Below are 15,221 nucleotides of genomic sequence, written 5' to 3'. Positions count from 1 at the left end.
AAGATTCTTCCCGAAGCAAAAGTATTCAAGTTGCATACACAAGGTTCTAATTTAGAATCTTACAGAGCTTGGATGTTGTTTATTCCCCATTGCTACGGCAACTTGCAGACACGATAACATTTTGTTGAAAGGAAAAACGCACACTATCCATCGAGCATATGAGCATGTGCTTAATGTTATTACTTAATGTGGAAATGCAAATTCGAACCACAATGAGATACTACTGTGCACCCACTCAAAATTAAAGGGACTGAGAGTACCAAGTTTGTGAAAGGGTGTGGAGTAAGTAGAATTATTAGACACTGCTGGTGCGAATGTCAGACGGTGCAGCTACTTTGGAAAATTGGCAGTTTTTTAATTAATTATTTTAAATTTATTGTTTAATTTACATCTAAGTTAGCATATGGTGCAACAGTGATTTCAGTAGATTCCTTAATGCCCCTTACCCATTTAGCCCATCCCCCCTCCCACAACCCCTCCAGCAGCCCTCTGTTTGTTCTCTATATTTAAGAGTCTCTTATGTTTTGTCCCCCTTTCTGTTTGTATATTATTTTTGCTTCCCTTCCCTTATGTTCATCTGTTTTGTCTCTTAAAGTCCTCATATGAGTGAAGTCATATGATATTCGTCTTCTCTGACTAATTTCACTTAGCATAATACTCTCCATCCATGTAGTTGCAAATGACAAGATTTCATTCTTTTTGATTGCCAAGTAATACTTCATTGTATATATATACCACATCTTCTTTATCCATTCATCCATCGATGGACATTTGGGCTCTTTCCATACTTTGGCTATTGTCGATAGTGCTGCTATAAACATGGGGGTGCATGTGTCCCTTTGAAACAGCATACCTCTATCCCTTGGATAAATGCCTAGCAGTGCAATTGCTGGGTCGTAGGGTAGTTCTATTTTTAGTTTTTTGAGGAGCCTCCATACTGTTTTCCAGAGTGGCTGCATCAGCTTGCATTCCCCAAAACTGGCAGTTTTGATGAATGACAAGCATGTATCTACATAATGACTCAGCAGGTGCACTCTTGATACTCAAGAGAAATGAGCATATATATCCACCAAAAGAATGTTTATAACAACTTTATTCATGAAGGGCCCAAACTGAACACAACCCAAAGGGCTATAAGTAGGAAAATGAATACATAAATTATGGCATAGTCATACGACGGCACAGTCGCAGCGAACAATGAACTCAACAACAGAGATGATTCTCACAGACACTTTGTTGAACAGCAGAAGCCAGGCACAAGAGTATGTACTATATGGTTCCATTTATGTGAAGTTCAAGAAGAGGCAAAACTCATCAATCTTCAGAATAGTGGTTATTTTTGAAGAGCATCTGAGGTGCATGGCTCAGTATGTGTTAAGGAATTGGAGGTATGACAAGACCTGGTGTGTTGAGGGAATGGACAGTTCAATATGGTAGGAGACTAGCAGGAGCCATGGTGGAGGAATGTAGGGAGAAGACATCGGAAACATTATTTGGGGGTCATTTTGTAAAAGGCTTTGTTGTGATCATTAGTGCTATTTGCCACGTATTTCAGCTTTTCTCCCTTCTGGTCACTCAGTAAGATTATACTTCCTGGCCCCTTGTGGTTGAATGTTTCCATATTTTGTTCTGGCCAATGAGTATCACTTCCAGACAATGCATTTAGCTGCTGGTATGAGACCCTCCAGGGCTCTCTCTTCCCCTCTGAAAATTGGCAGTATTTGGGAAGGTGGCTGTTGTGTCAGCCTGGGTCCTTAGGAAGACCAGAGTTCCCCTGAGGCTGCTGTGCCTATATTGGGATATAGTAAGTGAATATGATAATTACAGATTACAGTAAGAATTATAAAGGATATAAACAGACTGATGTGATGTAAAGGAATTGGGGAGGAGAGTGGAGGTGGTCATCGGAAGGCTTGCTTCATTTGCACTGAGGCCTGGGGTGGGATGGGGCTGTCAAGCAAAGGGCCATGGGAAATAATATTCCAGAGCAAATGAGCAAAGATTTGGAAGCAGGAAAGAGCCTGCTGTGTGTGAGTCACAGAAAGCAGATCTTTGTGGCTAGAGGATGGTGGGAGAGGGGACAGGTGGGAAGGGATGTGATTAAGGGGGTTGTGTTAAAGGTCACTCTAGTTGCTGTATCTATTGTAGGCAAGAGAGCTACATTAAGGGGGTGTTGAAAGTGTCCAAGGGGGAGGAGATGATGCTAGTTTGACAGTGAGGATAGTGAACGTGGAGAAGAGTGTTCACATTTGAAATATGTTGTGAAAGTGGGATCCACAAGACTTGTAAGTGGGTTGGAAGTGAGGTGTGGTAGGCTGGATAATGGCCCCAAAGACACACACATTTTAATTGCTGGAACCTGTAGATGTCACTTAAATGGCAACAGGAGTTTGCATATGAGATTAAGGTAAGAGTCTTGAGATGGAGAGATTATCCTGGATCATCTGGATGGGCTCCTGATGGAAGCACAGGTGTCTTTATAAGATAGAGGCAGAGGGAGAGTTTACTACAGAGAAGAGGAAGGCCATGTGGAGACTGAAGGAATACGCTATGCTATGGGCTTTGAAGATAGAGGAAGATAGAGACACCTGGGTGGCTCATCAGTTAAGCATCTAGCTCTTGATTGCAGCTCAGGTCATGATCTCACAGTTCATGAGATTGAACCCTGTGTCGGGCTCTGTGCTGACAGCAGGAAGCCTGCTTGGGAGTCTGTCTCTCTCCTCTCTCTCTCTCTTTCTATCTCTCTTTCTCTCTCAGTTTCTCTCTCTCCCCCTCTCCCTCTTTCTCCCTCTGTCTCCACCCCTCCCCTGCTCACGCTCTCTCTCCCCCTTCCTCAAAACAAATAAATATACTTAAATAATGAAGATAGGAGGAGGGTCTAGGAATGCAGAAGCTAGAAAGGCAAGGACGTGGATTGTCCCCAATCCCTCCTGAGGGAGTATGGCTCTGCTGGCACTTTGATTTGGGCTCAGGGAAACTGATTTCAGAATGCTCATTTCTAGAACTCTGAGAGAATAAATGCATACGTCATTGTTTTTATTGTGGTAAAATATATAGAACAATATGTATCATTTTAACCACTCCTTAGGTATACAATTCAGTGGCATTAAATACATTCATAATGTTGTGTAACTGTTATCTATGCCTGAAACATTGCTGTCATCACAACAAAAACTTTACTCATTAAATGACAACTCTCCTTTCTCTGCTTCCCCAACTGCTGGTAACCTCTGTTCTACTCTCTGTCTCTATATTGGTCTATTCTAGATACCTCCTCTCAGTGGAATTGTACAATATTTGTCCTTTGTCTGGCTTATGTCACCAGGCATAATGTTTAATGTTTATTTATTTATTTATTTATTTGAGAGAGAGAGAGAGAGAGAGAGAGAGAGAGCACGAGCAGGGGAGAGGCAGAGAGAGAGGGAGATACAGAATATGAAGTAGGCTCCAGGCTCTGAGGTATCAGCCCACAATGCGGGGCTCAAACTCACAAACCATGAGATCATGACCTGAGCCAAAGTTGGACGTTTCACCAACTGAGCCACTCAGGTACCCTTCACATAATGTTTAATGCCAAGGTCAATCATGTTGTAGCATATATCAAAATTTCGTTCCTTTTTGTGGCTGAATGATATTGTATATTGTTTTAATTGTGGTGATTTGTTATAGCAGCTAGGGAAAACTAATACATGAGGGATGAGAGAAAAAGTATCAAGCATGATCCCTAAGCCGCTTGGGTGGCTCAGTTGGGTAAGTGTCTGACTCTTGATTTAGGCTCAGGGCATGATCTTCCGGGTTGTGAGATCAAGCCCTGCGTTGGGCTCTGTGCTGACAGCACAGAGTCTGCCTGGGATTCTCTCCCCCAACTCTCTGCCCCACCCCTGCTGGTGCGCTCGCTCGCTCTCACTCTCACTCTGTCACTCTCACTCTCTCTCTCTCAAAATAAATAAATAAACATTAAAAAAAATGATGATCCCTAAGTTCTTGGACCTGAGGACATTGAAAGGATTGATGGACTGAGAGGCCATTTACTGGGAAAGAGAAGTCTAAGACAGCAACAGATTTGGGGGAGGAAAATCATAGGCTCTGTTTTGACCATATTAAGTTTGAGATGTCTGTTAGACCTACAAGGAGATACTGAGGGAGATAACTGGACATCCAACTGGAATTCTGGGGAGAGGTCAGAGCTGGAAAGTTACATTTGGGAGGCATCACCATATAGATGGTGCTTGAAGCCAGTAGACTGGTTGAGGCCACCTAGGGCAAGTGTGTAGAAAGAGAAGAGAAGAGGAGCAAGCCAACATTTGCTAGTGGAACAGAGGAAGAGAAATCAGCCTAGCAGGCTGAGAGAAAGCCAGGGAGGTAGGAGAAAAATCAGGAAAATTTGGAATCATGAAAGTTAAGAGAGAACAATATTTCATTAAGAGGGGCACAGCCAGCCAGGTTTTGACAGACTAAATAATGGAGTACTTTTATGAGCTGGACAAGAGAAGGGTTGATTGGGGGTGGGGGGGAGGGACAGAAGCCAGAGAGGAGTGAGTTAAGGGCATGAGAAAATATGTGTTAGCTTTCCTACGTATTCGGAGAACTTTTGCTGTGAGCAGGAACAGAAAAATGGGGCAGAGTTCAAACCTTTTATAAGGTGGGGAATATCGTTGTAGTTATCTATGGCTGCCCAGTAAATACCCCCAAAACTTAGTGGCTTAAAGCAACATTTATTATATTCTATTACATGATTTTTGAGGATCAGGAATTTGGTCGGAGTTTGGCTAGATGATTCTTTTGTTCCATTTAGCATTGATTAGTCATTGGTAGTATTCAGCTGTTCAGTGGACTGGTTTTGAGGCTTCAAGATGGATTTACTCATGGGTCTGGCACCTTGGTAGGGATGACCTGAGGGCCAGGCTCTGCTGAGATTGTCAGTTGGTGGCCTCAGGGCTTGAAGAGGGAGTATCCTGTGGACAAAACAGAAGCTACATGGCCTTTTATGACTTACAGTTAGAAGTCACATAGCATTACTTTTGCTGTACTCTATTGGTCAATCCAGCCACAAGCCAACTCAGATTTAAGATGAGGGGACTTAGATCCCATCTCTTGATGGGAGGACACTGAGAGAGTTTGTAGCTGTATTTTAAAACCCCCAAAGAGAGAGAACATGTTTGCAGTCTGATGGGAATGTGTCAAGAGATGGAGAGAAGAGAATGATGCAAGAGAGAGAGGAGGAAACTGCAGGAATTGAGTGCTTTGGAGGTCATGAGGGGACAGTACTCAGAAGGCTGTGGATTAGGCACTTTTCCAACTGAGGCAAGAGGGAAGAAAGACATTGTGAGGACAGATGAAGAGTGAAGAGGTGAGGCTCTTCCCATCTGATGACATCACTATGCTCAGTAACATGCAGGTCATTCTGTTACAGATCATCAGCTGAGGGTAGGTGTTGAGGCAGGTTGAAAAGAAAAGAAGGTATGAAATAGTAGTATCAGAGAGTTGGAATGTTAAGTATTTTTTTGAAAAGATTTTAACAGTGATGGCTTTTTGTCATTACTGAAAATAGTATAGATTGTAAGTACATGATGATGAATCCTTAATAATATATTAAGAAAATTACTTTTTTAGTGATTATTAATTACACCAACTGTTTATGGAACCTATCTGAGATACTCTAAATTCTAGGAAGTTGCTGACCAATCCTTTTAGATGGGATCACATGATATTATATTTCCATTTTGTTGCTGGAGGAACTAGCATTAGTTTCATGAAGTAAGCCTGAGAAAGAACCCAAGATTAGAACTCTGAGATCATTTTCTTAGGAGAATTGAGAACATGTTTATTTTACTTGAAGAGGATGTTTGGATCATCACCTCCTGAGAGTGATTTAAAAAAATTATCTGGCAAGGGTTGGTCTTGAGCAGAGGTACTTGGTAGATGATGTCGTTTTACAGATGATGCTTTCAAGTGTTGAAAACATGTTTGTAATTCTTGTTCTGGAATTGCTTTCAGAATGAGTTTCACACACACACACACACACACACACACACACACACACACACCAATCACTAATGGCCCCTCTTCCAAGCTTGACCTTATTTCTGTCCTTCTCCCACTTGGAAAACTCTTATTCATCCTTTAAGACCCAGTCTAAATGTCCTTTCTTTCTAGGAAGATCCTTCCTCCTTTGCTCTTGACTCTAACAAAACTACTCCCTCTCTATTGTGCTCATATGTCTTTAATGTATCAAGAATAATGCCTGTTATACAACATTACAGAGTTATTTACTCAGCTGCCTGTCTCTTGCTAGATTTATTATCCTTGGCAGCTAGTGTAGTGCCTAGCACATAGTAGGTGCTTATGGCAGATGGAGCTACTTGTTTCCTGATATCTACTCTCACCCTGTTTATCAGTAAAGGAACTCTGATTTGTAGTTGAGGCCATGGCTACTTTGAACAAAGACCAAATATTTCAACCTCCCTTATAGTTAATTGAAGCCATATGGCATAATGCCTGGAACCAGAACAGCCATGTTGGATCATGAGAGGACTTTGTGAATAGAAGCTATACATAGTGGATGGAAAAGATGCAATGACATGGGTCCTTGACATGGTATATATGCTTTATTGGCCCAGACTTGCCTTAGGAGTATCAGGTGGAAGAGAGAAAAACATCTCTTGTTTGAGCCACTATTATTTTATATATATTACATATATATATATATATATATATATATATATATTTATATACACACACATATATGTGTGTATATATAAATATATATATCTGTATATGTACTTGTAGCTAAGCAATTTTAACTGATAGAAATATATATGTATATATAATTTATATTATATATAAATATACAAACACACAAATATAGTAAGTTATATCAACTGTATATGTTATATAGCTTATATGAAACATATAGATTATATACATGTATGTGTTTGTGTGTATGTGTTTGTTTAACTGAACTGGCTGAAATACAGTTGGCTGAACCCTAGCATGGATTGACAACTGTAGGCCCATAGGCTACATTAGGTTCTCGGATATATTAGAGATTATTCACATATTTTAAGATCTGTGACTACTAGTCAGGGCATGCTTCACAAATCCCTGTGTCTCATATCTGACTGTGTCTGTGTACATCACCTCCCCCCAAACACAGTAGCATTTGCAGCCCCTTGTCCTAGAATGAACTTTGCTTAGGTTATCAGGAGTGGATTATTCAACAGCTTCTTGCCAAGTGTTTGGCTGCCCATTTGCTCTTCTGATGTCTACCTGATTCAAAGAACCATTTGTAAAGGGAGGAAAAGGTCAGAGTAACAACATTTCACTCAGCCTCTAAAAACAGAGCTCAGACTCTGAGGGAAAGTTGCCTCTCTGTGGTGGAATTGGCATTAATCACTTATATGCAATGGCAGGATCAGGGCCAACCATTTGTGGGGATGGGGGTGGATGGTGTTTTCTCTGATCATGGGTTGGTGTTTTCTTTGCTGGGAAGAAGGCAGACCTCTTTCCCACCCTCCTGAATTCCACCTCTGACCCAAATTTGCAATCAGATATCATATTGGACAAGTGGGCCAGCCGTTGGGATCTGAAAAATTTTTTTAGTAGAAAATTTCACTCTTTTGACATTTGAAATCTGGTATAATGTAATTGAAGGAAAAAAAATGCCTATTGAGTTTTGTAGGCCTTACTGACGTATGTTGGGGTGGGATGGGGACAAATCACCTTAAGAGGGATTATTGCAAATAAAGACAATTCTAGGGCTCTTGACTCAAGAGGCCTTGCCATTCACACAGGATTATCAAGAATGGTGCTAGAGAATACCACTCAAGTCAGGAGGTCTAGGTTCAAATCCTTGCTTTCAACACTCCAGTTGGGTGACCTTGACAAGTTGCTTATTAAAATACAAGTTGCTTGACTCTGTACACAGTAGTTCCGGTGTATGCTAGAGCTGGCTTGTCCCTGTCAGAGGGCTGGGTATCTTCCCAATTGTTTTCACAGATGCCATGCTGTCTACAGTGGGAGTCTTTACACCAAGGAAATGGGTGGATCAGGTCTCCCCCTGTATTTACCAGCAACCACTGCATGTTTCCTAATCTGTACAATGAGGCTGACAATACTTACCTTACGCAGAGGCTGAATTGAGAGGACTCATGGGAAGCACAAGTGATACCCCTTAATACATGTTAGCATTCTAATTCTTTTAGCCATGTAATAACAACTCTATTGTTGAGGATATTATCTGGGGAGGCAGACAAAAGATCTCACTTGCTCTAACATTGGTTGGCACAACCATTTAACCTCTTGGTATCTGTTTTGCCCCTGTGGTTTGACTGTCAGGGCCGCCTGTCAACCTGCCCTGAAATTCGAGTTATAGAACTACGTGGTTTGACTCGAATAATGGGCCCGTGTTGGCAGAGTGATGCTAGAGTTTCAGAAGGAAGTGTGTGCGTGGTGCATAGGAGTGGAGGATGTACCCCAACTGGATTGTGGGGAAAATGAACCACAACCAAGGAATGCTGGAGACGAAGGGCTGTAAGAAACCGCACAATCCAAACCCTTGTTTTACAGATGAGGAGACATATGCTCTCAGGTGGGGGCTTGGATTTTCTATTTTTGTTGTTTCAGTTTCCTTTTTGATCAGGCTAATACAATAACTGTCTTGAAGAGATATCTGTATTCCCATGTTCATTGCAGCATTATTCACAATAGCCAAGATACAGAAACAGCCTAAGTGTCTATTGCTGGGTAAATGGATGTAGATAAAATGTGTGTGTGTGTGTGTATGTGAGGTGTATATATACATATATATACATGTATATATACACGATGGAATATTATTCAGCCACTAAGAAGAGGGAAATTCTGCCATTTGCAACAGCATGGATGGACCTTGAGGGCATCATACTAGGTGAAATGAGTCAGGCAGAAAAAGACAAATACTGTATAATCTTACTTATATGTGGAATCTAAAAGAAACAAACTCATAGAATAGATTGATGGTTGTCAGATGTGGGGGATGGAAGGTGGAGGAAATGTGTGAAGGTGGGGACGTTTTAAGCTGCTTTCAGGCAGGATCATAGCCCCTTACTTTGCATTCAGCCAGCAGTTAAATAGCTACTCTTCTTTTTTCCTCAGTGAATATCTCATGACTTATTCAATTTCCATGAATGTGTAATGACTTAATAGATATAATATTAAAATACAAAACCAGAAACCAGTATACAAGTTGGTATAAAGGCTGAAAAGACAGAACCCAAAATGCCAACAGTGTAGGTCTTTGGACAGTGTTAGTAAGACACACCTGGCTTTGAATTCTGGTTTTGCTTACTGGTGGTGTGGCTTTGGGCAAGTTATTTCACTTTCTGAACCTGTTTCCTCCTTTGTGAAATGAGAAGGCAAGCCATTCCTGCCCCACAATGGGTTGACATGAGAACTGTATGAAGGGACATCTATAAGCTGCACATTACTACCTGTTATGGACCATCTACAGCTAAATCAAATCCAAATGTTTTGGACATTCATCCATCAAGTCAGAGGCCCTCTGATGCTCCTTCACCTTTGGGTTTTTCTTTTCTCTCTCATGCTTTTTCTAAAATGTAGATGTGGAAAAAAGAGCTTATGATATCAGGAAATCTAGGGACCTTCAATGGGAAAGGAGTTAAAGCCAACAGGTAAGTGAGGTTTCTAAGTCACTCTCACGGGGAGGAATGAGCTCAAATCTTGGAACCGTGTGGAAAAGTACGCATTAAACTTGAAAGTTGCATTCCTTTCTCAGGGGGTAGAAAATATTCACCTGTTTAGAGACAGCAGACTGGAGAGGACACAACTAGACGATACTCAAATCCAGATAAAGCTTTTAATTAAAAAAATTCATAAAAAATAGTAAAAAATGCAGATTTCCCCATCTAGTATAGATAAGAAAGCGAAGGAGGCTGAAAGACACATTAATTTAAAATTTCATCATAGGAAGTCAGATGACCTTTTGCACCCAGTGTAAAAAGAGTCCTTACATTGCTCCTGGGAATAGCAGCATTTAGGCTTTGGTGGTCACACTTGGGATGTGGTCGTATAGTCATGGAAGAAGTGTTCCCTGGAAAGTTTGGTGAAGACCAGTCACCTTCTTTGAGTATTTTCATAGAAATGTCAGGCAACCAGGGAAAGCCAAGGAAGAGAGTTATACTGAAGGTCCAGCTCTAATTAAGTTATGTAGAGCTGTGCTTCGCAGCAGACAGGTGACATGTGGCCTCAAGCAGCATTATTTTAACCTAGGGCCTGACATAATATTAAAGACCTGACTTAGGTTCTAAAATAATAGAGCCTAAGACTATATAGAAATGACCAACACCAAGTAAAACAGTATGCTCAGCACTAGTTTCTATAGAAGACATTTCAAGCAAAGTTCTTTATGATGTGGACCAGACTTTCCAAGTTCCTAAGCCACTTCCTAGATTTAAGCTGGGCCTTGGAAGTTCAGCTGGTGCCTGGGGAGTTTTCATGAACATTGACCTCTAAAGGAGGGGCTGAAAGAGGACTTTCAAGCAACAGCTTCCAGCTCAGGGCCTGGGGTTCTCTAGACAGGGCTGTCTTAATGTGGTTCCTGGAGCAGTGGAGATCTCTCTTCTCAAATGTCTTAGTTGGAAAATAAAGCACAGTGGATCTTAAAAGAATTTCAAAATGGAAATGGACCCTCTGCTTTACCCTGGCAACCCAAGTCCTTTCTGTGACAGGAGAACATTTATAAAAACATAATTAAATGCTATCTGATATTACCCACTACCCCTGATACTGCTTTTTTCCTTCTCAAAACCCATTCCTCCCAAAGCTGACAAACCAAAACAGAAAATGACAATTGAGGGCAGTTATTAATTGGCTCACGCTCATGTCTTGAGGTAGAGATGACAAGAGCAAAAAGAAAAAAAAAAAAAGGTCTATTATCAGCTCCTAATTTACAAAATGTAGATGGAAGCCAGTGAGGAAGCCATCAACCCCTGAACTTGGTGGTCTTGGAGAAGAGGTTTGTCCTTCTCTCCATGACCAGCTGGGACGGAGACCCCATTGTAAGCCTGGATGCAGGGAAGTGGTTTTTATGAACAGAGAGAACTAGACCCATCTTCCTGAGCCCCAGCTCAGAGTAGAAGCAGTTGAGACATGCAGCTGGGTTGAGGAATGGATTTCCCTGTTCCTCTATGTCACCCGTGTCATCAGGAAGGACTTAAAGGTGGCCGAGGAATGGAAAAGGAGCTGCAGGTGGCAGCAGTAACCTGAGGAGACCGATGTCCAAGACCAGATGGATCAGCAGTCACCTCTGCAGAAGTCACTGTGAACTGATGACACTGCAGGCCACTGCTCTGACCCCTTGTCACCAACTAGTACCAGGTATCCCCACTTCTCCCCTCCCCTCCCCCAGACCTTGACCTATAAGGGAAAAAGTGTGAGTGTAGACTCCCTCTGCCATTTTCACAATATGGGAACTAAAAGCAGTTCTGTTAAGGAAAGACAGATTTCTTTTTGTACCTGAGTTAGTGAATAAGGTAGATCCTTGGCTACATGTACTTTTAACCTTTCTGTCTTTCTGCTGACTTAGCAATGGAGCAGAAAGGCACACTGGTGACTTCTAGCCATACACTTGCAGGTTCTGGAAGTCACAGAACTGTAGCTACATACTGGGATATAGTAGTATTAGCCTGTCTTCTACCTACCCATTTTACAGAAAAGGCAACTGAGGCCTCCTCTGTTACTGGTAGGACAGGGCAAAGAAAGGAAAGGGATATGCTAGGCAGTGTGTTTGAAATGAGGCAAGGATCCTCATCTGAGTGACCAGCGGTAAGTATGTGGTTGTCTGTCAGTCTGGACTCTACACATTGGGTGAGCCAAGGATCCCATCTGTCCAGGGAGGACCATCCTTGGCTCACTGTCTGTGTAGGCAGATCTGTTTTGGTTCAGTCCTGACCACCAGTCAACTTGTGGAACAGGTCCTCATCAAGTGTCTCATTCTGGTCCTTGGACCGGGTGGACAGGAAAATGTAGCCACCGATGTATTCATGCACAATCTTGCAATCCGCGCTCAGGCAGGTGAACGCAATGGAGACATTCTGGTCAAATTCGATTGCCACCTGGAAGAGGAAGGCACAGGTAAGCTTAAACTCTGACAAGGAAAATGAAGAAAAAAATGCCTTGTGATGGCGTCAGAGCTGAGGACTGCCTAGGTAGCTTACAGATAACTCCCCCTGCTTGGGATTTCTCTCCCTCTCTCTCCCCAGAACCCCACAGACAAAAAGCAAAACAAAACCCCCCAAAACAACTCCAAAAACAATCACCACTTCCATTAGACGCTTACAGCAAACTTGTCTTTGCTCTCTTTGCGCCCTCTTGTGGTGTCAACTTTGCTACACATTTGGCAAAACATTCTAACTCCCAACACACATAGATACTTTCTGTCACTCTTGTTTAGATGTTAAGAACTTCCTAAGCACTCCATCTGTCCAGGGGCAGGGTACTTTGCAGACTTTTTGATGGAGAATAAAAGGCTTCCCTGAATTTTCCTGCACCCAACAGCCCTGCACCCCTTCCCAGGTGAGAGTCACAAACTCTAAATCAGAAGAAACGTTCTTCACTGGTTCTCAAACCTTGGTTGCCCAAGTGGACTTTTGAAAATTACTGATGCCAGGCTCCCACTCCCAGAGACTGGGATTTGATTGGTCTAGGATGTGGCCCGGGCAGTGGTGTTTTCAAGTTCCCCAGGTGATCCTAATACTCAACAAGGATTTAGAGCCACTGTCTTAGAGGCCACCTAATCTCAGACTTTTATTCTACAAATGAGTGCCTCCACTGAAAGGAATCCATGGTTCTTTAAAAAAAAGTGTGAGTTTGGGGTGCTTGGGTGGCTCAGTTGGTTGAGCATCTAATTTCGGCTCAGGTCATGATCTCACGGCACTGGGCTCTGTGCTGGCAGCTCAGAGCCTGGGGCCTGCCTCTGATTCTGTGTCTCCCTCTCTCTCTGTCCCTCCTCTGCTTGTGCTCTGTCTCCCAAAAATACACATTAAAAAAATTTAAAATACAGTGTATGTCTCTTATCATCCCTCTAGGTAGATGGCTTTCTACTGGAAAAGTGAGAAATCAAAGAAGAAAAGATTATATCAGAATGTGTTAAATCATCTGGATGCTAAGGTGCCTTTGACTTGATCTACAATTTCCCAGCTTATAGCTTTGGCTTGAACTTAGCTCCTGGGGTGCCATTAACGGGAGGCAGACGGTTTGGGGTCCCCTTAACTCAACAGGCAAAGCTTTTCTCAGTCATCCCTGCTCACATCACTTGCTTCTCTAGTAGTTTTTAGTTTTTGGGACTGGAATGCTCTCCAGGTGGGCAGTTGAGCCTCTGAGTCCTCAACTAGTTGGGACTTCTTGGCAGCCCATTAGATGAGGCCTTTTTGGATTCATTTTGGATGACAGTTCTCAGGTAGTTTCCACCAAGTAATTGTCAGTCTAAGTCTTACATAATCCTATGCTGAGTTGAAGGAAACGAATCAAATTGCTCAGCAATTTTAGAGTCTGTATGGCAAGTCCATATGGAGACTAAGCCAACCCATGGTGTTAATTCAAAACCATTCGGCCTGTACTTGTTAGGAAACTGCCCAGAATTGCATGTGATTATTTTAGCAGACAATGACCATATGCCTGTGGTTTCTGAGTTCTAAATGTATGAACAGAGTAATGTACAATTCCGATGGAACACACATATATAGGCTCAACGCTGAATGTACCAAAAACTTTCACTGTACCTGCCGGATTTCCCAGTTTACATTCCACTGCTTCATATTTGTGAATCTCCATGTTGTAATTGGAATCCCAGTGGTTGCATCGATTCTAATCAACCTATTATAGGAAACTCCCAGAATATCATCTTTCTTGCTTCCTTTAAATCTAAAAAAAATTAATATGAATTAAAAGAAGCAACTGCTTCCTGTAATATGATTTTCATTCATATACAACTTCTTAAAGATAATATGAACATTTCTAAATGGCATCCAAAGAATGGACAGTGAAGGATTAGCTTTCTACAGAAGAAGGGTGTTTTTATTGTGATATGAAGAACATATGAAGAATGGAGAGAATTAATAAGGCTGCCCTGTACACATCATTTACATAAAACTGACATCATTGGAAAGCAAAGTAAGAAAGGGTCAAGTCAATTAATTTAAAATTGCCAACTGTGTATGCCAGGCACCGTTCTAGGCACAAGGAATATAGTAGTGATCTCAGTATGAAAATGTCTATCTTCATGGAGCTTGTATTCTAGTGGGGGGACAGGGTCATGAGTAAGTTAAATATATATGGCAGATAAGATCATAAAGGAAAATAAAACACAGAAGGGGGACGGGGAATACTGGCAAATGGGGTGGTTACAGTTTTACAACTGTAGGCTGTAGTGAGAGAGGCCACTTGATTAAAGATGCTGGTGAGGGACTGTGCTATGTGGGTATCTGGGGAAAGAGTATTGTAGGCATAGGGCATAGCCAGTGCAAGGCTGCAGCATTTTATGTATGTATGTGTGTATTTGTGTGTGTGTGTGTGTGTGTGTGTGTGCGCTCAAAGACCTGTCACAGGAGGCCGGTGTGGCTGGGCACAGTGAAGGAGGAGCAGAGGTGTGAAATTCTGGAGCTAAGTTCTTGTAGGACCATTGTAAGGATTTGGCTTATACACTGAGTGAGCCAGAAGGCCTTCAGATGGTTCTGGGCAGAGGCTGCCATGGTTTGGCTCAGATCTTAAACAGATCACTCAGGCTGCCAACTTGAAAACTTAGGGAACAAGGGGAGAAGCAGGGAGCCCAGGTAGGTCTGTGAAGAGAAGGTATAGAAGATTGTTATGGGCAGCCAGTGTGTTTGGGCCATTTGTGAAAGGACAATATTCTAAAATAAAAAGAGTTCTATGTTGTAGACTGAGAAGAAACTGGGATCCAAGAAAGGCACTTAGAAACACATAGAGAGCAAGAGAGGCAAGTGAACATTGTAATCACCTGACAAGGTAGTAGGTGAGGCCAAATTCAGGTAGAGATTGCCATGCCTGTATGAACCGCAGCTTGGCTTCGACCAGGGGCATCTGAGCCACATTCTGGTGGGCTTCTAGAATCCGGGCTGCCAGCTAAGCAGAAGTGGTAGACATCAAACTGTCCTTAGCATACAGTGACTATTCTATAATCGTCCCTTTGGCTCAGATCCCCAGTG

At 42.2% G+C, this 15,221-nt stretch overlaps 1 protein-coding gene across 3 annotated transcripts in view; it reads right to left on the bottom strand.

The window, feature by feature from the left end:
* Positions 1-9,842: 9,842 nt before the first annotated feature.
* The window catches only part of FERMT1 (FERM domain containing kindlin 1), a 36,044-nt gene continuing 30,665 nt past the window's right edge, over positions 9,843-15,221 (bottom strand). For all 3 annotated transcript variants that reach the window (XM_058684926.1, XM_058684927.1, XM_058684928.1), the window contains 3 exons: positions 15,014-15,138; positions 13,779-13,920; positions 9,843-12,113 (listed from right to left, as the gene is read on the bottom strand). In XM_058684926.1, coding sequence (XP_058540909.1) covers positions 11,940-12,113; positions 13,779-13,920; positions 15,014-15,138 — 441 coding nt within the window. In that variant the 3' untranslated portion in view covers positions 9,843-11,939. The remainder of the gene's footprint in view (positions 12,114-13,778; positions 13,921-15,013; positions 15,139-15,221) is intronic.

This window comes from Neofelis nebulosa, chromosome 9 (assembly GCF_028018385.1).
Source record: "Neofelis nebulosa isolate mNeoNeb1 chromosome 9, mNeoNeb1.pri, whole genome shotgun sequence".
Taxonomy (NCBI): Eukaryota; Metazoa; Chordata; class Mammalia; order Carnivora; family Felidae; genus Neofelis; species Neofelis nebulosa.
Note: the sequence above shows the minus strand (reverse complement) of the source record. Positions and strands in the feature narration are given on the sequence as shown.